This window comes from Cherax quadricarinatus, chromosome 40 (genome assembly GCF_038502225.1).
Source record: "Cherax quadricarinatus isolate ZL_2023a chromosome 40, ASM3850222v1, whole genome shotgun sequence".
In the NCBI taxonomy this organism is placed as follows: domain Eukaryota; kingdom Metazoa; phylum Arthropoda; class Malacostraca; order Decapoda; family Parastacidae; genus Cherax; species Cherax quadricarinatus.
In genome coordinates this window covers 26,927,100-26,951,616 of record NC_091331.1, presented here as the reverse complement: position 1 = coordinate 26,951,616, position 24,517 = coordinate 26,927,100, and the positions used below count along the sequence as shown (strand labels likewise).

Below are 24,517 nucleotides of genomic sequence, written 5' to 3'. Positions count from 1 at the left end.
ATAGGCCTAGGAATTTGCCCTCATTATGTCTGGTAATTAGAGTGTTGTCGATCTTAATGTTAATTTGTGCATCTCCTGCTCTGCTACCAAACATAATATATAGTAGGTTTTGTCAGTGTTAAGAGTAAGTTTATTGGCTGTCATCCAAGTCAATATTTTGATCAGCTCCTCGTTAACAATGGTGTTGAGGGTGGCAAGATTAGGGTGAGAGATGACGTAAGTCGTGTCGTCAGCAAAGAGAATGGGTTTCAGGTGTTGGGATACGTTTGGAAGATCATTGATGTATATGAGGAAGAGCAGGGGACCAAGGACACTTCCCTGTGGAACTCCAGTATCAAGTGGCCGTGTTGTTGATGCTGTGTCTTTAATGGTGACATACTGATACCTATTAGTAAGGTAAGATTTGAAATAAGCAAGTGCATGGCCTCTTATACCGTAATGGTCAAGTTTGTGGAGTAGGATGCCGTGCCGTCAAAAGCTTTTCTTAGGTCAATAAAAATTCCTAGTGGATATTCCTTATTTTCCAATGCTGTGTAAAGCAGATCTAGCATTTTTATGATTGGATCATTAGTGCTTTTATTTTTCCTGAATCCAAATTGGCAGGGGTTAAGTATGTTTTGTGCCGTTATAAATGAATATAGTCTCCTGTGCACGAGTTTCTCAAAGATTTTGGATAGCAATGGTAAGTTTGATATTGGCCTATAGTTGTTTAAGTCTGTAGGGTCACCACCTTTATGTATTGGTGTAACTCTTGCCATCTTGAGTAGTTTCGGGAAGGTGCTAGTTTCTAGTGACTTGTTAAAAAGTAATGAAATAGCATGCGAAAGGACATGGGCCGCTCGCTTGTACATAATGGTGGGACATGAGACAGATTCCCTGAGTTATTTTTAAGTGACTTTATAACCTCGGTGACTTCCGTGGGCTCAGTTGGTGCAAGATAGAAGGAATTTGGGAAATTCCCATCTAGGTTTAAAATAAAATTGGGCAATAATAGAAAGTTTAAAATAAAGTTGGGCATTAAAGTATATAATAAAATAGGGCAGTAATAGTTAAAAAGGACAATGCTATTTATTTCTTTATTCATTTATTTATTTAATAATTTGAACATACATACAGAGGTACAAAAAATACAGGTAAGAGCAGCATGCCAAAGCCACTTATATGCATAGCATTACGGGCTGGCTTAAAATTAACTTAAGATTAACTAAGCAATGATGTAATCAGTGATAAAACATTATTGTAAACAGATAACAATAAAGCACAAATGAGTATTACAAAGACAGGTCATATGGTTGCATGCATTGCTGTACATTCAGTAGAATGGAGTATTCTGTTAGGTAGTGTATTTAAAAAATAACAAAGTTAGATTGGGTCTTAGGCTTAACATTTATGTGATATAATTGTGAGAAACATTTAAGATATACAAATTATAAGGTTCAGTTATTCAGTATTTATTTGGTTTTGGGTGAGTAAGTGATCTTTGAGAAGAGACTTGAATTTATAAACAGGTAGTGTTTCTTTTATATTTACAGGTAATGAATTCCAGATTTTAGGGCCTTTTATGTGCATTGAGTTTTTGCATAGCGTGAGATGGACACGAGGAACATCAAAGAGTGATCTGTGCCTTGTGTTATGGTCATGTGTTCTGTTGAGGTTGGCAAGGAGATGTTTGAGGGGAGGGTTAATATCAGAGTTAAGTGTTCTATGTATGTAATAGGTACAGTAATAAGTATGGATGTTTTGTATGGTGAGTAGGTTTAGTGTTTTGAATATTGGTGGAGTGTGCTGCCTGTAGTGGGAATTTGTTATCATACTGACTGCAGCCTTTTCTTGGGTAATTAGTGGTCTGAGATGGTTAATTGTTGTTGAGCCCCATGCACAAATTCCATACCTGGAGTTTACCTGGAGAGAGTTCCGGAGGTCAACGCCCCCGCGGCCCGGTCTGTGACCAGGCCTCCTGGTGGATCAGAGCCTGATCAACCAGGCTGTTACTGTTGGCTGCACGCAAACCAACGTACGAGCCACAGCCCGGCTGGTCAGGAACCGACTTTAGGTGCTTGTCCAGTGCCAGCTTGAGATAGGGGTAAATAAGAGAGTGATATAGAGCCAGGAGGGCTGACTGTGGAACATAGTACCGTATCTTCGATAGTATGCCTACGGTCTTGGAAATTTTCTTAGAAATTTGTTGTATATGTGTATGAAATTTGAGTCTATTATCAAGGTGGATTCCTAAGAATTTTCCCTCTGTTAGCTTTGTGATAGGTGATCCGTTTATCATAATGTTAAGAGGGACATCAGTAGCTCTGTTACCAAACTGAATGAAGTAGGTTTTGTCAGTGTTTAGTGTAAGTTTGTTAGTCCTCATCCAGGTAGATATTTTCTGTAATTCGGTATTTACAGTATTGGCTAGCATGACTGGGCTTGGGTGAGAGAAGACGTATGTAGTGTCATCTGCAAATAGTGTGGGTTTGAGTAATTGCGAAGCATTTGGTAGGTCATTTATGTATAGGAGAAAGAGAAGAGGGCTAAGGACACTTCCCTGTGGGACACCAAGTGTAATTGGTTGTGCGGAAGAGTTTGCCCCATTTGTGTACACATATTGGCTTCTGTTGCTGAGGTATGACTTGAGGTATGACTTGGTAAGTTATAATTAAAATAAGATAGGGCATTGATGTGGTAAGTTGCAAATATTTGATGAAGTTGAGGTAATAAAATAATAATAAAAAATAATAATAAAGAGAGAGATTCTGTAGATATTAAACACAGTTAAGACTATGAGGTAGAATGGTCATTGAATACAAACATGACATTCAAAAGTAATCGGGGTATTAGAATTTTAGGGAACAAATTTTATGGCAATATATAATTGTTACAGGCAATTCATAACATGACTTAAGAAATCGTAATGACACGATTGCAAATAAACCATACCCCCGGCCGGGATTGAACCCGCGGTCATAGAGTCTCAAAACTCCAGCCCGTCGCGCTAGCCACTAGACCAGCTAGCCACAATAAGATTCATCCAACTAGGTATATTTCTACACCATAGGAAAGTTAGCACAGGCACCTCTGTGACCACAAATGCAAGTTTTTTACAGACGAATCTCCAGCTAGCGTGGCCGTGACGAACTCTAGCTCAAGTCCCTTCACTGCCGTCAACATGACTTAAGAAATCGTAATGACACGATGTTTGGTTGATTTGGTTAATATTGTGAGATAAGATGATTTTTTAGCAGAGTCCTAAATATATAAGCTGTCTGGGGATCTTTGACCTGTTCCGGTAGTGAGTTCCAGATCTTCGGGCCTTTTATGTGCATAGTGTTCTTGCATAGTGAGAGTCTTACTCGAGGGATGTTGAAAAGTGCCTTATGCCTTGTATTGTGACTGTGCATTCTGTTGTAACTGTCGAGGAGTAGTTTTAGGGGAGGGTTTACAGTGAAGTTTAAAGTTCTGTATATGTAGTAGGCAAAATAATAAGAGGGTATGTCTTGTATATTTAGCAAGTTGAGTCTTTTGAAAAGTGGTGGAGTGTGCTGTCTAGCACAGGAGCTGGTTATCACCCGCATAGCAGCTTTTTGTTGGATTATTAAGGGTCTAAGGTGGTTGGCAGTGGTTGAGCCCCAGGCACAGATACCATAGGTGAGGTAGGGATATATTAGAGAGTGGTACAGGGTAAGGAGAGTCGTTTGTGGTACATAGTAGCGTATCTTGGAAAGGATTCCTACTGATTTAGAAATTTTCTTGGCTATGTGATGGGTATGGGACTGAAATTTAAGATTACAGTCAAGAAGACCTAGAAATTTGCCCTCCGTGTGTCTTGATATAGGGGAACCATTTAACAGTATGTTGAGTTGAATATTTGAGGCTCTGTTGCCAAACAGCATGAAGTATGTTTTGTCTATGTTGAGAGTGAGTTTGTTGGTCATCATCCAAGCATATATCTTTAGCAATTCATTGTTTACAGTGTTTTCAAGCACAACTGGGTCTGAATGGGAGTAGACATGTGTAGTGTCATCTGCGAATAGAACTGGTGTAAGGAATTAGGATGCACTGGGGAGATCATTGATGTAGATGAGAAAGAGGAGTGGGCCCGGGACACTACCTTGGGGTACTCCTACAGCTACAGGTTGGATAGTGGAGTTGACTCCATTTGCATGTACATACTGGTGTCTGTCATTAAGATAAGATTTTAGGTAGTCAAGAGAATGTCCTCTTATGCTGTAATGATTCAGTTTGAGGTGCAAGAGATTGTGGTCAACTGTGTCAAACACTTTTCTTAGGTCGATAAAGAGCCCCAGGGGATATTCATTTTTATCGAGAGCTGTGTATGTTAGGTCAAGCATTTATATAATAGCATCATTCGTGCTTTTTTTTTTTGGTCTAAATCCAAACTGGCATGGGTTAAGTAAGTTGTTGGATGTAAGGTAGGAGTAAAGTCGCTTGTGTATTATTTTTTCAAATATCTTGGAGAGTAAGGGCAAGTTTGATATGGGTCTGTAGTTGTTCAAATCAGTTGGATCTCCACCTTAGTGGATCGGGGTGACCCTTGCTGTCTTAGAGTATGGATGGGAAGGTTGAGGATGCTATAGATTTGTTAAACATTGTTGCAATAATGGATGACAGTTTTGGTGCAGCTTTTTTATATATGAATGGCGGCAAGTTATTTAGATCACCTGATTTGCTTTTTAATGATTTAATGATGAGTGAGATTTCAATGGGATTAGTTGGAGCTAGAAATAGAGTATTTGGATAGTTGCCAGTGAGGTACTCGCTCAGATGGGTACTTGAGCTAGGAATTTGACTCGCTAACTTTGATCCTACAGTAGAGAAGAAGACATTAAATTTCTCGGCCGTGTCTTTAGGTTGCATGGGAGGTTCATGTGGTTTAGTTAAGTCTATCTCTCTATTTCCAGTCTGTTTCCTGAGCCCAAAATTTTGGAGAGGGTTTGTCAGGTACTTTTCATGTCACCTTTCATTTCACTAAATCTATTTTCATAATACATTTGCTTTGATTTACGTATTAGTTTTGTGAGTATTGATGTGTATCTTTTAGTAAATTCTTTAGAATTAAGCCTATTCTGAACTGTTTTTCAATTTGGAGTTTTTTATTAATAGATTTGAGGATACTTCTAGTTAGCCATGGGCTGTTTAGCCTCTTTTCTGTGATCTGTTTCGTTTTGATTGGGCAATGTTTGTTTAGAGGTATAGGGTATTATGTAAAAAATTTTTTATATCTTTATCGATATTATTACTGTCATCTAGCTCTCTCTGCCAATCAATGGCACCTAGACCTAGTTTTAGGTTGTTTATCGATGTCTCATCATGCAGGTGAAATGAGATCTTTCTTGTTTCTTGAGGCAGTTTAGATAAGTTGGTTATGAGAAAAGTAGGGTAGTGGTCTGTGGTGTTTTCTGTGATTATACTTGCTTGTAGTGGGGATATTATTTTGGTCCAGATATGGTCGAGTAACGAGGCACTAGTGTCAGAGATTCTTGGTGGCTTTGTTATAGAGGGTAGCAATAAGCTGTTGTTCATAGCATTTGTGAAATCAGCTACTGGAGGGTCGGTTACTTGGATAAGGTTGATGTTGAAATCTCCTGCTAGTATCAGATGGTGTTTATTCAACTCTGACTCAATTATCATGTTTCTAAGGTTATTGCTAAAAGTGTAAGTGTTTGAGTGTGGTAGTCTGTAGACTGCACCAACTGTTATAGGTTTCTTAAGTGTTCTTGATGTGAATTTAGCTATTATATATTCACCATTTTTGTCCCGTACACTAGTTGATTTCACACATTCTAGTTCATCAGCGTAATAGATGGCTGTCTCTCCTCCTGATTGGTCGGGCCTGCAGTTATGTATGGCTGTGTAACCAGGTATGGTAAATATGTCTGTCAGATCTTGTCTGAGCCAGGTTTCAGTAAGTATAATGAAAGTTATAGTAGCATTTAGAGACTTAAGTAGTGCAATGAGGTCATCATAGTGTTTACTCAATGATCTAGCATTGTAGTTGAAGACTGTAATGTTCTTGCTGACACTGAGAAGGGTATTAGCCTGACTAGCAGCGTAGTAATGGCAATTACTGTTAGGATTATGTGTGCTGTTCAATAAGAGGTTGATGTTAGGATCGATAATTGCATTCATAAGGGGTACATAGAGAAATAGCTGTTACAGTCATTAAAGAACAAAAAGACAGAAGCAGTGATGTTAAGCCACTAACAATTATGAACTTATGAACTAAGATAGTTAACCCTTTGACTGTCACAAGCCCCTTTCTGAAACTGTCATTCTATGTCGCAAAATTTTTGGAAAAAAAAAATGTTTCTTATGAAATGATAGAGAATCTTTTCCCGATGGTAATGACACCAAAAGTACGAAATTTGCTCGAAAACTCACGGAATTACGCTCCCACGAAGTCAGCTGTCTCGGCGACATATATGCATTGGCGATTTCGCCGACTTTGAGCCCTGTTTTTGGCAAATTCCGTTGTTCCAGTTGATCAAACTCATAGCTATTTCTTTAGAACTCCATTTTTTCTATCAGTTGAGTACAAGAAACCGCCCATTTACTGATTTGAACTACCCAATGAAGTGGTCAGAAATTGGCAATCTGGCCAATTTCATGCAAATTAAAAAATATGCCAATTTCAAAATAGGGTCCAGAATAAACAATGTAGACATTCTTGACACAAAAATAACATATCCTCTGTTCATTAATCACGTCTCTAGGCCCCTCTTATATTACTATTGCTTTCTATTTTGATTTTTTATTCATACAAAAAATACAGAATTTACTGTTATGCAGACTGCTGCACTATTGTAAAAATAGTATAAATAATATCAGTGCACTAGTGAAAGAATATTGGACTCCCCAGTTGATGTGTATTGGATGTGTGGTGTGATTTGCTTACTCCTGAACATTGGTAAAAATCGAACATTTCCGCTACTTTGAGCCCAATTTCAAGGTCATTTTCATCGTGAAACTAATCAAATCATCTCTATTTCTGTAATGTTTTCCATTTTATCATGTGAGACCATGAAAACGAGAATACAACAATGAATACTATACGAAAATACACCTCAAAGTCGGCGTTTTAATCCAAAGAAACGGTCATTTTTTTTTTCTCATTATGCACTGCGTGCTGCAGGATTTTTTTATGTGATTCACACTGACCATACAGACCCATTCTCTCACTTGTGGGCCTACCAGCTTTCTCCTGCTTGATTTGAAGCCGCTAGAATTTATGCGTATTAATACGTCCGAAACACTGGCTCATAAGACGTATATATACGACCAGAACAGTCAGTGGGTTAAACCACTAACAATTATGAACTTATGAACTAAGATAGTTAATTTAAATCTAAAAAATAATGGAGCTACTGAATATTAAAATAAAACACTTTAGCACCTTGATTATTTCAAAGTTAAAAGTAATGGTTTCAAGTATAAAATAAGACAGAGAATAAAACACTTAAGTACCTGGATTAGCACCTTGAATAGTGCCTTAGTTATCTTAAGTAGCTGGGAATTAATTACCATTATTCACTAACAGTCTTGAAAATATGGATTAGAATAAGGTAAATTCTACAAAACTACAGCACTGAACATGGTTGATAATGTGTTGAGATATGGCTTAACAAGGTTCAGTCAAACCAGTGAATGAAAGGAAACATGCTAGTTCTTGATCATTTGTTATTTCAAACCTATGGCCCTTGTCTGATAATTTTACCACGATAATGCCATCATGAGTAAAGCACTGTTTTATTGATGCATTATCACGCTTAAGTTTTCGAAGTCTGTATAATAGGTTCTGATGTATTTAAGTTAGGCACTCATATATACATTACTCCGTTTCTTGATGGAGGAACTTATTAGATCATTTTTTACATCAATGGATTTGAATTTTAACCTAACACTTTGTTGTTGATCCGGCTTGCCTAGCAGTCGGGCCTCCTTGATATCACTGGTTTTAATGTTAACTTTTATCTCATCTTTTATTAGTTGGAGTGCTTTGATGGTGCAATTCTCATTGTTTGTGTCTGGTGGTAAGGTAGAGCTGGTTAAAATGACATTGTCTAGGAGCTTGTCTTGTTCAGTCATATCCCTTTGATACTGGAAGCATGCATTCCACTGGGATTCCATGTTTAACTTTCAGTCTTGTGTAGCTTCTGACAGCTTGGTGGTGAGAGAATTTATTTGTTTAATATGTGTGTCTATAGTTGAATATAGGTTTGATTGTTCTTTAGACGAGTTTATTAATGATGCCAGTTTGTTTTCTAGTTCACTAATCTTTGAGTTTTGTGTTGTAAGATGACATTCAAGGTCTAATTCTCGTGTTTTGGGTATGTAGAGAGCACTCTAGGTCCCCAATGAGTTTTTCATAGGTTTTGTTTTGTCGTCTTAGCATACTGCAGTGGTCCCCCAGTATTCGATGGCATCAGCATTTGATAAATCCGGTATTCGATGCATTTTAACGCAAAAATTTTGCCTCGGTATTCAATGCGATTCGTACGAGACGTGTCCACGTGTGGCCTGAACTGCCCAGTGTGTGCCAATGTTTACAAGCCAGCCAGTGTGCGCACATCTAAGGATACATTCGGTACATTCCATATTATCACTGTTTTTGGTGCTTGTTTCTGCAAAATAAGTCACCATGGGCCCCAAGAAAGCTTCTAGTGCCACCCTTTCGAGAAAAAAGGTGCTAATGACTATTGAAATGAAGAAAGAGATAATTACAAAGTACGAAAGTGGAGTGAGTGTGTCGGAGCTGGCCAGGTTGTATAGTAAACCCCAATCAACCATCTCTACTATAGTAACCAGGAAAACGGCAATCAAGGAAGCTGTTTTTGACTATGAAACAGCGACCGCAAGTGTTAGAAAATGTTGAGAGACTGTTATTGGTGTGGATAAATGAAAAACAGATAGCAGGAGATAGCATCTCTCAAGCGATCATTTGTGAAAAGGCTAGGCAGTTGCATGACGATTTGGTAAAGAAATTGCCTGCAACTAGTGCTGATGTGAGTGAATTTAAGGCCAGCAAAGATTGGTTTGAAAGATTTAAGAATCGTAGCGGCATACATAGTGTGATTAGGCATGGTGAGGCTGCCAGTTCGGACCAAAAAGCAGCTGAAAAATATGTGGAGGAATTCAAAATGTACATAGACAGTGAAGAATTTAAACCTGAAAAAGTGTTTAATTGTGATGAAACAGGCCTGTTTTGGAAGAAAATGCCAAGCAGGACCTACATTACTCAGGAGGAAAAGGCACTCCCAGGACATAAGCCTATGAAAGACAGGCTTACTCTGTTGATGTGTGCCAATGCTAGTGGTGATTGCAAAGTGAAGCCTTTATTGGTGTATCACTCTGAAACTGTGTTCAGGAAAAACAATGTCCTCAAGGCTAATTTGTGTGTGCTGTGGAGGGCAAACAGTAAGGCATGGGTCACTATTGTTATTGTTATTGTAATTATTCTATTGCATTAAACTTAATATTTCATGTGGTAAAATATTTTTTGTCATACTTTTGGGTGTCTTGCATGGATTAATTTGATTCAGAGAAACCGGCAGGCCGGACTTGAGTCCTGGAGATGGGAAGTACAGTGCCTGCACTCTGAAGGAGGGGTGTTAATGTTGCAGTTTAAAAACTGTAGTGTAAAGCACCCTTCTGGCAAGACAGTGATGGAGTGAATGATGGTGAAAGTTTTTCTTTTTCGGGCCACCCTGCCTTGGTGGGAATCGGCCAGTGTATTAATAAAAAAAATTAATAATAAAATATTTCTTATGGGGAAAATTTATTCGCTTTTCGATATTTTTGGTATTCGATGAGCTCTCAGGAACGGATTAATATCGAATACCGGGGGTCTACTGTATTTTACTCTGATTCTGTTAACCCAACCTCACTCAGAAATGCTTTTAGGTCGTATTCCATAGAGATGAAGTATCTCTTCCCAGTGGATTAGATTTTTTTTTAGATTTTGCCACCGAAGTGGCTAGTTTATTGTGCACCCCATATCCATCCTGTGGACGGTAGCGCAAGACCATATGGATACACAAAAGGCCCAGAAACTAGGCCCCAAAGGGTTAACAGGAATACATATGGATTTATATCTACATATCTATAGTTCACTTATCTGTTACAAGCAAATTTAGGAAATTTGCTTAGTATATCTGGTATCTTATTTTCATTAATAATATATCTTGACATGTCACATAGGTTATTATACTGTGTGTCTCTGTATTCTTCAATAAGTGGACAATTAAGCACATAGTGTTCAAGACAGTGACCATATGCCTGATCACATAATTTACATTTAGTTTGATCATCATCTGTTTGTTTCCCAAACTGCCAGAAGTACGTGTAACCAAGCCTAAGTCTGGCCACTACAATATCAGTCAGTCTGTTCACATTGCAAGTTGCTCCATAAACATACTTATCTATGTTCATGTTTTCATAGTGGGTTATAGATCTACTCAGGCTTCTAACTGCATTCCTATAACAATCATTTTCATTATTTACTTCTCTCCTAATATTATTCCTAATGCTAGACACAGTTATACCAAAGTTATATTCTACATTCTCCTTCTGGGTACTCTTCTTGGCTAACATATCAACTTTATCATGAAAGAGTAATCCAATGTGTGATGGGATCCATAGCAATTGTACATTAATTCCTTTGTCCCTAATTTTTGAGTATCTATACCTGGCTTCTCCAATGAGCATGTTGTTGGAGTCATTATATGAGTCAAGAGCCTTCAATGATGACATAGAATCAGTAATGATGATAGAGTCAAGCTCAGTGTCATAGGTTAGCTTTAGCGCCATTAGGATTGCAACCAGTTCAGTTTGCAGTGTAGACGCCCAGTTGTTAATTCTTATGCCTAACTCAACAAATTTATTATCGTTTTTAACAAGGGAGGTGGCAACAAGAGCAGATGCAGCACTGCCAGAAGACTCCTGTTTAGATCCATCAGTGTATATAACTTGTGATAACTTATTACTACCAGCTAGGTGAGAAATTTCTTCTTGAGCAATTGCTCTAACAAGAGATTTAAGGAAGGGATTACTAGCAATAAGCTTCTTGGGAGGGACTTGTAGGTATGTGATATTAAATGAACACATCTTCCACGGAGGGGTGAAATGCTCTTGTTGCCTACAGTGATACAGTTCATGCAGGTTATAAAACTTTATGTAATTGCACGTTTTCACAATCCATTTAGATCTGTGTGTATTTACCTCTAGACACTTGGTAAGGTTCATTGTGACAGTGTCTGGTTCGTTTCTCAACATTCTAATACCGAGTACAGTGTTAATCTCAATAATCCTATCACTGATACTAGAAATACCAAGCTCCTTCCTCATGTTAAGAACTTTTGTAGATCTGGGACAGCCAAGAATAATCCTGAGAGCTCCATTTTGCATTAACTCCAAGGGTCGGAGAGAACTTTCTCTAGCTAATATCAACATGGGAGCAGCATAATCAATTAAGGACCTAACATAGGCTATGTACATCATTCTTACGATTCTCACATTAGCACCATAGTTGGGGTTGTAGCCAGCAACAGCTTTGAGAGCATTTAGCCTAGCTTTGCATTTCTTGTTTAGTTGTGGTATAGTGGATTTGTTAAAGGGTACATCTACACCAAGATATCTGTAAGTTTTAACGTAGCTAATGATTTCACCCTGCAAATAGATGGGTGGGGGATGTCGTTTGCTTGTTAATATCTTTGTTTTAGAGGAAGATATGAGGCCTAGTCGATTACAAATTGCTTGAACTTCATTAAGAATTGTATTCATCTTCTTATGCCCTGTTGTATGGATCATGATATCATCAGCATAGCTTATAGCTATATGTTTAGGTGAGGCAGGTAGAGCATTTAGGAGAGCATTAATCAGAATATTAAATAGCATGGGACTAAGAACTCCTCCCTGCAGTGTACCTAAAGACATTTCTTTAGAATCACTTCTGAAGCCTTGGTAAAGGACAGAGGATACTCTATTTGACAGGTATCCTATTATCCAGCAGAGTAAGCTACCACCAATATTCATTTTGGCTAGTTCATGTAGTATAACGGTTCTGTTCGCAATATCAAATGCAGATTTTAGATCAAGGAAAGTGGTAAAACTAGTAGAGGTGTGTGCAGTGAGAAAGGTGGAAATACAGTTCTGCACACTTTTACCTTTCATGAACCCATAGAGGTAGGGGGAAAGTTGGTGTCTGATTTTGTAGTACAGTCTGTTAAGTATCATTCTTTCAAAAGTTTTACAAAGACAACTAGTTAAGGAGATCGGCCTAAATGTATCAGGCTGTTGGGGCTTAGGGATAGGCACAATGAGACTATTGGTCCAGGAAGTAGGAAGAACGCCCTCAATGTAACTGAGATTATACAGTGCCAACAAAGGGTTGTCAGGCACGTGCCTTAGAGTTCTGAGAATATCATAGGTTATACCATCCTCTCCAGGAGCAGTTGATCGACCTTTAGTTAATGCATTATCTAATTCATACTCGGTAAAGAGGCAATCACTCTCTTCAATATTTTGGCTCATAAAATTAATCAGTTTCAACATTTCTTCAGAAGTACTCTCTAAATTTTTTCTAATATGAGATGGAAGGTTTTCATGCCTGGATGTTTTGGACCAGTCATTTATGAGGTCATTTGCTTTTTCAAGAGGAAAGGGATGAGCAACATTGCCAGTCTTTTTCCTGGTTATTTTATATATACCTTTCCAAGCCAAACTTAAAGGGGTGGACCTATTTAATCCACTAACAAACTGTTCCCATTCCTGTTGCCTAAGTTCTTGCTTTCTATTCCTTGCATTTGTTAGTGCAGCTTGGAACGTTCTGAGCAGGTCTGGGGTTCTACATTCACGGTATGCTTTACCAATCCTCCTAGCTGCATGTGTTAGATTGCGTAGCTGTGGATCATTGTAGTATTTACATTGGTTTTTATTGTTATTTGTAGTGGAGGGTCTTTGTTTCCTATTCCTGCCCACTTGATCTGTGAGAACACTCTCAATAGTGGTAATTAAATCATCATTAAATTTTTGTGTGCCAATGGGCTCGTAATTCTTATACCATTGATCCAAGTGGTTAATAAAGTTGTCTCTGTGTTCTGGTTTGAGAATAAGTTTCCTCCTTCTGTATTTAGCTCCTTGATTGCTGGAGATGTGATCAAGATTGACAGTTGTTAGTCTTGGGAAGTGATCAGATAGAAGATCATCAACTATGACAGAGTCATGCATCGTATATGATGTATTAAATCCAAGACACAGATCTAGTATGCCACCATATATGTGAGTAGGCTCAGTAGTACCCACAATTCGAACATTATCATGCTCATTTAGCAATTTCACTAGTTTAGTTCCATTGGTGTTTGTTATAGACCCACCAATATTCTTATGTCTGGCATTAAAATCTCCAAGAATGATGGTAGGTTCACTATTGATGCGATCTGGTAAAGCATCAGGTCGAAGCTGGTTCGCTGGGGCATAGAGATTAAAAATGTTTATGGAAAAATCGCCTGCATATACTTTGACACCATGATACTGCATGTTAACTCGACTCTGCAAGGAAAGGAGTGAATGTGGCAAGTTCTTTCTGACATACATCACACAACAGTTGGTTGACCTTAGGTTATAAGCTGCATATCCAGGCAAGTTTGGTGGAGGTGCTCCATCTTTCAATCTACATTCCTGCAAACAGATGACATCAATATTCTTGGTTGCACTAATATGATGTAAGTCAGGCAACCGCTTCCTGATGGAAGCAATGTTCCATGAAAAGATTTGTAATGTCTCCATTGTAGTGAGTTATTACAATCTCTTGCTCATAAGATGGTAAAACTATTATGCTTTGACTACAGTGTGCAGGCACTTAAGAGCAAATAGCATAGTTTGTACGTCTTTATCTTCAGGACCTTTTTTTTTTAACATTTTTCGGCATTTTGATGGCCAGTTAAAAGGCAAGTCTTGAAGGCAAGAGTCAAGGGCTTCTTTCTCACAAATTGCTGGAAGCTGAATGGAGATTGCTGCACTTTTGACATCATCACCATCCTCAAGAGCATCATCCTGATTACATTTTTTATTATTATTATTATCACACTGGCCGATTCCCACCAAGGCAGGGTGGCCCGAAAAAGAAAAACTTTCACCATCATTCACTCCATCACTGTCTTGCCAGAAGGGTGCTTTACACTACAGTTTTTAAACTGCAACATTAACACCCCTCCTTCAGAGTGCAGGCACTGTACTTCCCATCTCCAGGACTCAAGTCCGGCCTGCCGGTTTCCCTGAATCCCTTCATAAATGTTACTTTGCTCACACTCCAACAGCACGTCAAGTATTAAAAACCATTTGTCTCCATTCACTCCTATCAAACACGCTCAAGCATGCCTGCTGGAAGTCCAAGCCCCTCGCACACAAAACCTCCTTTACCCCCTCCCTCCAACCCTTCCTTGGCCGACCCCTACCCCGCCTTCCTTCCACTACAGACTGATACACTCTTGAAGTCATTCTGTTTCGCTCCATTCTCTCTACATGTCCGAACCACCTCAACAACCCTTCCTCAGCCCTCTGGACAACAGTTTTGGTAATCCCGCACCTCCTCCTAACTTCCAAACTACGAATTCTCTGCATTATATTCACACCACACATTGCCCTCAGACATGACATCTCCACTGCCTCCAGCCTTCTCCTCGCTGCAACATTCATCACCCACGCTTCACACCCATATAAGAGCGTTGGTAAAACTATACTCTCATACATTCCCCTCTTTGCCTCCAAGGACAAAGTTCTTTGTCTCCACAGACTCCTAAGTGCACCACTCACTCTTTTTCCCTCATCAATTCTATGATTCACCTCATCTTTCATAGACCCTTACATATATTTATTAAACTTGTCAGGATCTGTTCAAGATGCTCAATTTTTTTCTGGAAATTTGTTATAATATGAGGAAGGACAGGCGAATCCAATGCCTCTCCGGAGGATGGTACTTCTGAGTTAGTGCTTTCTTTAATACCTATCACCTTAACGGGTACCATGGTTACATTAGTGTTCTCTGATGGTGCCTGTGGCAAGTCTGTTTCATCATTTATTGCAGGTAGGTCCTGTGCATCTGACTCATTTCCAATTTCCAGGGGGGTTACCTGTGTGGTGTCCGTCTGACTGTTGTAGTTGTGTGTATTGGGAAAAATGACAAGCTCATCCTCATATTCAGGTGTAGCCATAGGTATCAGTAGTGGCAGACCAGTAGTTCCACATGTGCTAGCAGGGATGGCTAGCTCCTCCTCAGCTGGTGTGTGTGATGGCATTCTGGTATCACCAGAATCCTTTGCAGTGAGGTGGGGTTCTTGCACACTTTGCAGAGGTTCAGTCTCAGATCTGGCTGTGGTAGACTGGATGGCCTCATCCTCAGTTACCATTAAAGGACTGTTATCAGGTTTACATCGAAGGTTGTTTGGGTTCTGACTGCAGTCCTTGTGGGAAACTGTAACCCCAACTTCTTTACAGTTAATACACTTAAATTTTTGGCTGTCAAGGCCTACTGTGCATTCTCTAGTGGAATGTTTCCCAGCACACTTACCACACCAAGAATGTAGTATTCCACAGTCTACTGCAACATGGTCATAGTGCTGGCATTTGTAACACCTACGTTTAGGGGGCAGGTACACTTCGATGTTTAGGAAACGTAAACTATGCACCCAGATATTTCGGGGGAGGGGCACAGGACCTACCCAACTGGCAATAATTTGGGATTTTCCTTTAAGTCTTTTAGGCTTGATGATATGCTCACTGAGAGTCAAATGGGATGGGTCCATGTAGGGAGGGTATCCAAAGATTATGATACTGACCCATTTTTTAAAGTGGTGAGTGTCTGATGGAGGTCGGAGCAGCTTAATACCCCCATGAGGTGTACTAAGTAGATCATTGATCAGTTCTTTATTCTGTTCCACAAACACAAAGTTGTGTGTGTTTTTCCTAAATTGGATCCTTGAGTTAGGATGCTTCTGTACAGCTTCCATTAGCCATGCACCCTTAGCAGGCAGCAGGGTGTTGTCAGGGAAGTTCAGCTTAACACATTCTTCCTTTGAAGAAAGACTTCTTGCAGCCTCTGTGCACCAAGGACGTTTAGTTTCACATTGTGTACGAGTCAAGTGAGTCTGACTACGTCGACGCTCTAGCCCTTTCTCACTTTTTCTCTTTTGTTTACTTTTAAAGGTCTGGAAGCTATCATCATTTCCATCACCTGCTGAAATAGGTTCCTCTATGACAGTTGCCATGTTTGCCAGTGATGATATCTTGTGTAAGACTCACAACACAAGAATTCCTCGCTTATCTTCCCCTTCTAGCTTATGCAAGAGTAAATATTTACTATAAAGTCAGAAGTGTTCAAGTTCAATGAACACTTCCAATCATACTTAACCCAGATTACTACTACCTAATACGATACACACCTTACTAAAAATACATTCAGAGACTTCTTGTATGTGTGTTAATAATATGGTACATACAATGATATAATGGATGGTACAGGCGAGGTCTTACACCTTATCGCAAATTACAAAGATGAAAGAGAGAGAGAGAGAGAGACAAAGTAGGTAATATTGAGCATAAAATTAGAATTCTGACATATATCACATTAAACAAGAGGTTCAAATTCAATGATAACTTCCACTTGAGTCAGTTCAGGCTACTGCCACCTAATGTACCTCACTGAAATAATAATATAGCGGACGTCACAATGAATGCTGAAGACAACCTCTTACCCCAACCATAGATTGTAAAAAAAAAAAAAAAAAAAAAAAAAAAAAAAAAAAAAAAAAAAAAGGCAACTAGGTAATGTTACAATGACAATGAGATAAATCACTCTGGTCGACTTTCTTGGTCCATCCTGGGTAACTCACACGTTACTATATATGTTATGTATGTATGCAAGCGTAAGTGTGCAGCTGTAGATAGATGAACCAGTACCTAAACAATCTTACACACGCATTACTATGTATGACAAGTGTTACCAAGTGTACACTTTATCACTTAGAATACACTTGTGTTGATGTAAATATAGGTGAGAGTGGTACACAGCTGGTCGTAATAAACACTCTCAACTTCTCAAGGTCACACACTAGGCCCAGCTTCTGGAGAGTTACCAGTGTTTTAGCTTAATATGTTTATTATGTGTCAGTGCGAGTCTGCAGTCATTAAATTGATGTATCAGAAGTTAAACACTACAATCCAGTTCATCAAATAGTCTAAAACAATTTACACAATGTATAACTAGAAGTATAATGATTGCAAATTGTTACTATTACAATTTTAACTAGGCGCTAAACCCACTAGATGAGATGGCAAGGAACATAGATGTTAACAGGCTGACTCTTGCTTAACACAGTTGAAAGGTAACCGAATTACTCAAGAGATAAAGTATTTATGAAACTGAACATTATGCAGGAGTAAGCTTGTTCACAGTAAAAATACAAAGCATAAGTTACACACTCACACCACAGATGAACAGTGCAATTTGAAATATTACTGGAAATTTAGCAGTAAAGTTTCAATCTGAATGAGAAAATGTATTAGAAAACACAGCAATGACACTAGGACAAGCAACTTAATTATGTAACCATATTTAATAGTTAAGTTACACTGAGCAGAGCATGTATTACACTGATTTATCAAATGCAAAGAGTCACTACACTGAAGTACACTCTGAGCCTTTTAAAGTCTTAATACAGGCTTACAAATGACAATTAACTGTTGGGGAAAGCAGCACTTAACACTTCTAGCACACGTATGATACACAAATGTTCACTCTGTGTACAAGCAAATCACCACAAACTTACTATGTTTATAGGTGAACCTCTGGCATGCCCAACTTAAAAAGTCAGTACTGCAATGCTCGTTAAATTGTTCTTAACTAAGCCACTACAGGAAACACTGGTATGCCAGCAGCACTGTAGAATGTATACGTAGACATGCTCGGGGGACAAGACAGCTGTAACTGCAGGCTACCTTAGCTTGTTCTGGCTAGCTTTGAGTGCTGCTTTCAAGCCTGCTTGAATGTGCTTGCTAAGCCCGTGTCAACCACTTGGATATTTGCTTGTAGCAGGCAGGTAGGCACACAGGAGAAACATTCGTAACTCATGCAGGATGGGAGATTCGTCCATATTTCTCAGGTAGGCAGAGGTGACTAGCTGTGCGGTACTCAGATATTCGAGTGCCAGCGGAGCAGCAAAATACGTCTCTACACTGCACGTTGATAGAGGTGAATGGCTGAGTTTAAAGGCGGAGAGTTGGGGGATACAGGAGAATAGCAGGGGTAACTGAGCACGCACATTCGCCTCTCTTCACATAGTCAATATGAGCGAAAGTCTCAGGCAGGTGATGCAGTGCCTCGCTCAAGGTCACTGACTGAGGCAGACTTCTCAAGAGTTACCAAACACTGCAATACTCGTGCAAATAGTTACTCACTCCAAACTTGCAGAACTTCTAGCACACTTGTCTTGGAATGAAAGGCGAATTTTCAGTGTGTGTGCACACCTGGGTTGCCAACTCATGTAGGACTGCACACTTGTCGTTATTCCTCAGGTTGGTAAAGGGATGAGCTGTGCGCATTTTCAGAGGCACGAGTAGCAGTGGACTAGCAAAATTCACCTCTACACTGTATGTTGATAGAGGCGAAAGGCTGAGGTAAAATGAAAGGAAGAGGGAAAGCAGAGGCCTGTGAGGGCCTTTTCAAAACGGAAAAATAATTCCAGTGTTTCACTAGGTATATCCCTAGTCACAACTCACACACAAGAGTTCTCACAACACCGAAGGCATGGCCGGAACACTGTAGAACGTTCACAAAGGCATTCTGGGATTCAGAACAGATGTAACTGCAGTGTAACTTGGCCTTCACTGGCTGGCTTGGAGTGCTGTTTAGCCTGGATCAGCTAAACTTGCCCTTATCCCATATGTAGATAATGGCGATGAGCTAAGGGATACCGGTGAATAGGAAAGTCGAGGAAGGGACATTCACCTCACTAGACACACGCAGTATGGGTGTAAGTGGCAAGCGGGTCTTATAGTGCCATTTTCAAGGTCACCCAGCAGGCCATACATTCCTCACTCATTATAAGCCTACGTAGGTACTGATGGTAGCACAATGTCCTAAGTCAGTGAAATCCACTCGTGCAAATAGTTACAACAAACCTGCAGCACTTAACACTTCTAGCACATGTATGACAGACGAATGTTCACTCTATGATGAATGCACTTCAGCACAAACTTACTATGTTTATAGGTGAACCTCTGGCATGTCCCACTTAAAAAGTTAGTACTGCAATGCTCGTTAAATTGTTCTTAACTAAGCCACTACAGGAAACACTGGTATGCCAGCAGCACTGTAGAACGTATACGTAGACATGCTGGGGGTCAGGACAGCTGTAACTGCAGGCTGCCTTAGCTTGTCCTGGCTAGCTTGGAGTGCTGCTTTCATGCTTGCTTGAATGTGCTTGCTAAGCCCATGTCAACCACTTGGATATTTGATTGTAGCAGGCAGGTAGGCACACAGGAGACATATTCGTAAGATGAGTGGAGTGCAGCACAGAGAACTGACACGGGCACTCAAGCATTTATGTGGTCTGGCAAAAACTGCCTCTAGACCATAAGTAAATAGAGGCGAATGGCTGAGTTCCAAATCGAGGAAGGAGGGGAGGTAGGCGAGGGGGGAGTGAAGGTAGGCCTCCTACAGCCACTTCAAATCAACGTTTGTGTTTACTAGGTATATATGTTTACTAGGTATATATGTTTATAGAGGGGCCACAGATATATCAGATCACTTTCTAGTTGTAGCTACACTGAGAGTAAAAGGTAGATGGGATACAAGGAGAATAGAAGCATCAGGGAAGAGAGAGGTGAAGGTTTATAAACTAAAAGAAGAGGCAGTTAGGGTAAGATATAAACAGCTATTGGAGGATAGATGGGCTAATGAGAGCATAGGCAATGGGGTCGAAGAGGTATGGGGTAGGTTTAAAAATGTAGTGTTAGAGTGTTCAGCAGAAGTTTGTGGTTACAGGAAAGTGGGTGCGGGAGGGAAGAGGAGCGATTGGTGGAATGATGATGTAAAGAGAGTAGTAAGGGAGAAAAAGTTAGCATATGAGAAGTTTTTACAAAGTAGAAGTGATGCAAGGAGGGAAGAGTATATGGAGAAAAAGAGAGAGGTTAAGAGAGTGGTGAAGCAATGTAAAAAGAGAGCAAATGAGAGAGTGGGTGAGATGTTATCAACAAATTTTGTTGAAAATAAGAAAAAGTTTTGGAGTGAGATTAACAAGTTAAGAAAGCCTAGAGAACAAATGGATTTGTCAGTTAAAAATAGGAGAGGAGAGTTATTAAATGGAGAGCTAGAGGTATTGGGAAGATGGAGGGAATATTTTGAGGAATTGTTAAATGTTGATGAAGATAGGGAAGCTGTGATTTCGTGTATAGGACAAGGAGGAATAACATCTTGTAGGAGTGAGGAAGAGCCAGTTGTGAGTGTGGGGGAAGTTCGTGAGGCAGTAGGTAAAATGAAAGGGGGTAAGGCAGCCGGGATTGATGGGATAAAGATAGAAATGTTAAAAGCAGGTGGGGATATAGTTTTGGAGTGGTTGGTGCAATTGTTTAATAAATGTATGGAAGAGGGTAAGGTACCTAGGGATTGGCAGAGAGCATGCATAGTTCCTTTGTATAAAGGCAAAGGGGATAAAAGAGAGTGCAAAAATTATAGGGGGATAAGTCTGCTGAGTATACCTGGTAAAGTGTATGGTAGAGTTATTATTGAAAGAATTAGAGTAAGACAGAGAATAGGATAGCAGATGAACAAGGAGGCTTTAGGAAAGGTAGGGGGTGTGTGGACCAGGTGTTTACAGTGAAACATATAAGTGAACAGTATTTAGATAAGGCTAAAGAGGTCTTTGTGGCATTTATGGATTTGGAAAAGGCGTATGACAGGGTGGATAGGGGGGCAGTGTGGCAGATGTTGCAAGTGTATGGTGTAAGAGGTAGGTTACTGAAAGCAGTGAAGAGTTTTTACGAGGATAGTGAGGCTCAAGTTAGAGTATGTAGGAAAGAGGGAAATTATTTCCCAGTAAAAGTAGGCCTTAGACAAGGATGTGTGATGTCACCGTGGTTGTTTAATATATTTATAGATGGGGTTGTAAGAGAAGTAAATGCAAGGGTCTTGGCAAGAGGTGTGGAGTTAAAAGATAAAGAATCACACACAAAGTGGGAGTTGTCACAGCTGCTCTTTGCTGATGACACTGTGCTCTTGGGAGATTCTGAAGAGAAGTTGCAGAGATTGGTGGATGAATTTGGTAGGGTGTGCAAAAGAAGAAAATTAAAGGTGAATACAGGAAAGAGTAAGGTTATGAGGATAACAAAAAGATTAGGTGATGAAAGATTGAATATCAGATTGGAGGGAGAGAGTATGGAGGAGGTGAATGTATTCAGATATTTGGGAGTGGACGTGTCAGCGGATGGGTCTATGAAAGATGAGGTGAATCATAGAATTGATGAGGGGAAAAGAGTGAGTGGTGCACTTAGGAGTCTGTGGAGACAAAGAACTTTGTCCTTGGAGGCAAAGAGGGGAATGTATGAGAGTATAGTTTTACCAACACTCTCATATGGGTGTGAAGCATGGGTGATGAATGTTGCAGCGAGGAGAAGGCTGGAGGCAGTGGAGATGTCATGTCTGAGGGCAATGTGTGGTGTGAATATAATGCAGAGAATTCGTAGTTTGGAAGTTAGAAGGAGGTGCGGGATTACCAAAACTGTTGTCCAGAGGGCTGAGGAAGGGTTGTTGAGGTGGTTCGGACATGTAGAGAGAATGGAGCGAAACAGAATGACTTCAAGAGTGTATCAGTCTGTTGTGGAAGGAAGGCGGGGTAGGGGTCGGCCTAGGAAAGGTTGGAGGGAGTGGGTAAAGGAGGTTTTGTGTGCGAGGGGCTTGGACTTCCAGCAGGCATGTGTGAGTGTGTTTGATAGGAGTGAATGGAGACAAATGGTTTTTAATACTTGACGTGCTGTTGGAGTGTGAGCAAAGTAACATTTATGAAGGGGTTCAGGGAAACCGGCAGGCCGGACTTGAGTCCTGGAGATGGGAAGTACAGTGCCTGCACTTTGAAGGAGGGGTGTTAATGTTGCAGTTTAAAAACTGTAGTGTAAAGCACCCTTCTGGCAAGACAGTGATGGAGTGAATGATGGTGAAAGTTTTTCTTTTTCGGGCCACCCTGCCTTGGTGGGAATCGGCCAGTGTGATAATAATAATAATTATAATCACTGGTCACAGTTCACACATAAGAGTTCCAGCAGCAATTCAGCTGCGCTCCAACAATATTTGTTGCATGATGAGTTATCAGTCGGGTGAGATAAGCAGTTCTGATATAGAAGGCCTAGGACCTCACTCAACGCACACATCCTCTCCCCTCAACCACTCAGTCCTTACTGTCTTCCCAGTGGGCTGTTTCCTAACTGCGATTTTTCTGTCCCTCACAAAGCACCGATGGATTTTTTGGGCATGGCGTAGTTTTCTTAGCCGATAAAGGAGGTTTTGTCTTGTTTTGGTAAGGCACTCATTGACGTATACATCAGTTTTCATAGAAATCCAGTAGATGTTTTTAGTAGGTTGTTTCTTCATAGGTTGGTTTTGAATTTTAATGGCACTGTTTTTTTTACCCACTTTGTAGCTGATCAATTTGCAATAGTATTTTAGTTCATCACTACATATGTTTAGGCGAAGGTGGTCCTTGATAAGCTGTAGGGTGGACTCCATGCAAGTCTCTTGGGTGACTGTAAGTGGAAGATGTTTGCTGTTAACTACAACAGCATCAGATAGCTGTTGTTAGTCATTATGGTCTTGGAAGTTGGTGATGGCATTGGCAAGTTGTAGATCCACTCGTGATCTTTCTTCTATGATTTTGGTAGTAAGCTGAGTGGCTTGGTCTTTTAGAGTGTTGATTATGTCCACAGACTGGGTGTGGGTGTTGCTTAGATGTTCAGTTGCCCATGTCAATGCATACTGAAATCCATTGATAAGAAACACCAATATGAAAAGCATTATAGACAGGACTTAATACACAAAGATATTCTTAAACATTATTCATCAGTTCTCACCAAACTAATAAATAAAGCCAAACAATTTTACTACTCCAGGGGATTCACTGAAACAAGAGGAGATATAAAAAAGACCTGGAAAACACACACTTAGATTCTGGGAACCCACAAACTGAAAAAAACCAAGGATATTGTCCTAACTAAACCGAACGTAACACCGCTGAATCCCATTGATACAGTTAACAAGATAAACGACTTCTTCTCAACCATAGGAGCTAATCTCGCCAGTAAAATCCCAGATACCAATGCCTGTGCAAATGATTACTTAGATGGGAATTTCCCAAACTCCTTCTATCTTGCACCTACTGAGCCCACTGAAGTCACCACAATTAAGTCACTTAAAAATAATTCAGGGAATCTGTCTCGCATCCCACCATTTTTGTACAAGCGAGTGGCCTATGTCCTTTCGCATGCTATTTCATTACTTTTTAACAAGTCGCTAGAAACTAGCACTTTCCCGACACTACTCAAAACAGATGTAAACAACTTCAGTGGATCCCCGGTATTCGATATTAATACATTCCTGAGAGCTTATCGTATGCCAAAATTATCAGAAGGCGAATTAATTTTCCCCATAAGAAATAATGGAAATCAAATTAATCCGTGCAAGACACCCAAAAGTATGAAAAAAAAAATGTTACTACATGAAATATTAAGTTTAATGCACACAAACTGAAGAAGACGTTCACAGTTTGTAGTACTCTACTAACAATAGAATACATGACACGATTGATGGGATGGGAAGAGGGGAGAGTGTCGAATTTATTGTTTAGAAGGGAAATCCCCTTCCATTAGGACTTGAGGTAGCAAGTCCTTTTCCAGGGTTACTTCCCTTCTTCTTTTAATGCCACTAGGACCAGCTTGAGAGTCACTGGACCTCTGTCGCACAACAAATCTGTCCATAGAGCTCTGTATCTCCCGTTCCTTTACGATTTGTCTAAAATGGGCCACAACATTTTCATTGTAATAGTCACCAGCATGGCTTACAATAGCTGTGTTAGGGTGATTTTCATCCATAAAGGTTTGCAGTTCAACCCACTTTGCACACATTTCCTTAATTTTTGAAGTAGGCACAATGGATTCCACAATTGGCATAGGCTTCTCAGGGTTAGCCTCAAACCCTTCAAAATATTTCTTAATTTCCATACTAATTCTCACCCTTTTTACCACAGGGTTGGCACTAGAAGCTTTCTTGGGGCCCATGGTGACTTATTTTGCAGAAACAAGCACCAAAAACACTGTGATAATATGGAATGTACTGAATTTATCCTTAGATACAAGCACACTGGCACGCACGGGGCAGTTCAGGCCACACGTGGACACGTCTCGGATGAATCACGTGTGGTGGGTTTTTTAACGAGTGGTGAGGCAAAATTTTTGCGTTAAAATGTATCGA

The 24,517-nt window shown here is 39.9% G+C and overlaps 1 protein-coding gene across 4 annotated transcripts in view; it reads left to right on the top strand.

Moving 5' to 3' along the window:
• Csas (CMP-sialic acid synthase) overlaps positions 1-24,517 on the top strand; it is a 174,442-nt gene that overhangs the window by 16,057 nt on the left and 133,868 nt on the right. Inside the window, exons 1-2 of one of the 4 annotated variants that reach the window (XM_070092794.1) lie at positions 5,457-5,667; positions 5,800-5,917. The exons of 1 other annotated variant lie outside the window; for it this stretch is intronic. In XM_070092794.1, the coding sequence (XP_069948895.1) occupies positions 5,854-5,917 (64 nt within the window). In that variant the 5' untranslated portion in view covers positions 5,457-5,667; positions 5,800-5,853. Of the gene's footprint in view, positions 1-5,456; positions 5,668-5,799; positions 5,918-24,517 lie in introns of those variants that run through there. 2 more of the 4 variants (XM_070092795.1, XM_070092796.1) reach the window with 2 other exon arrangements.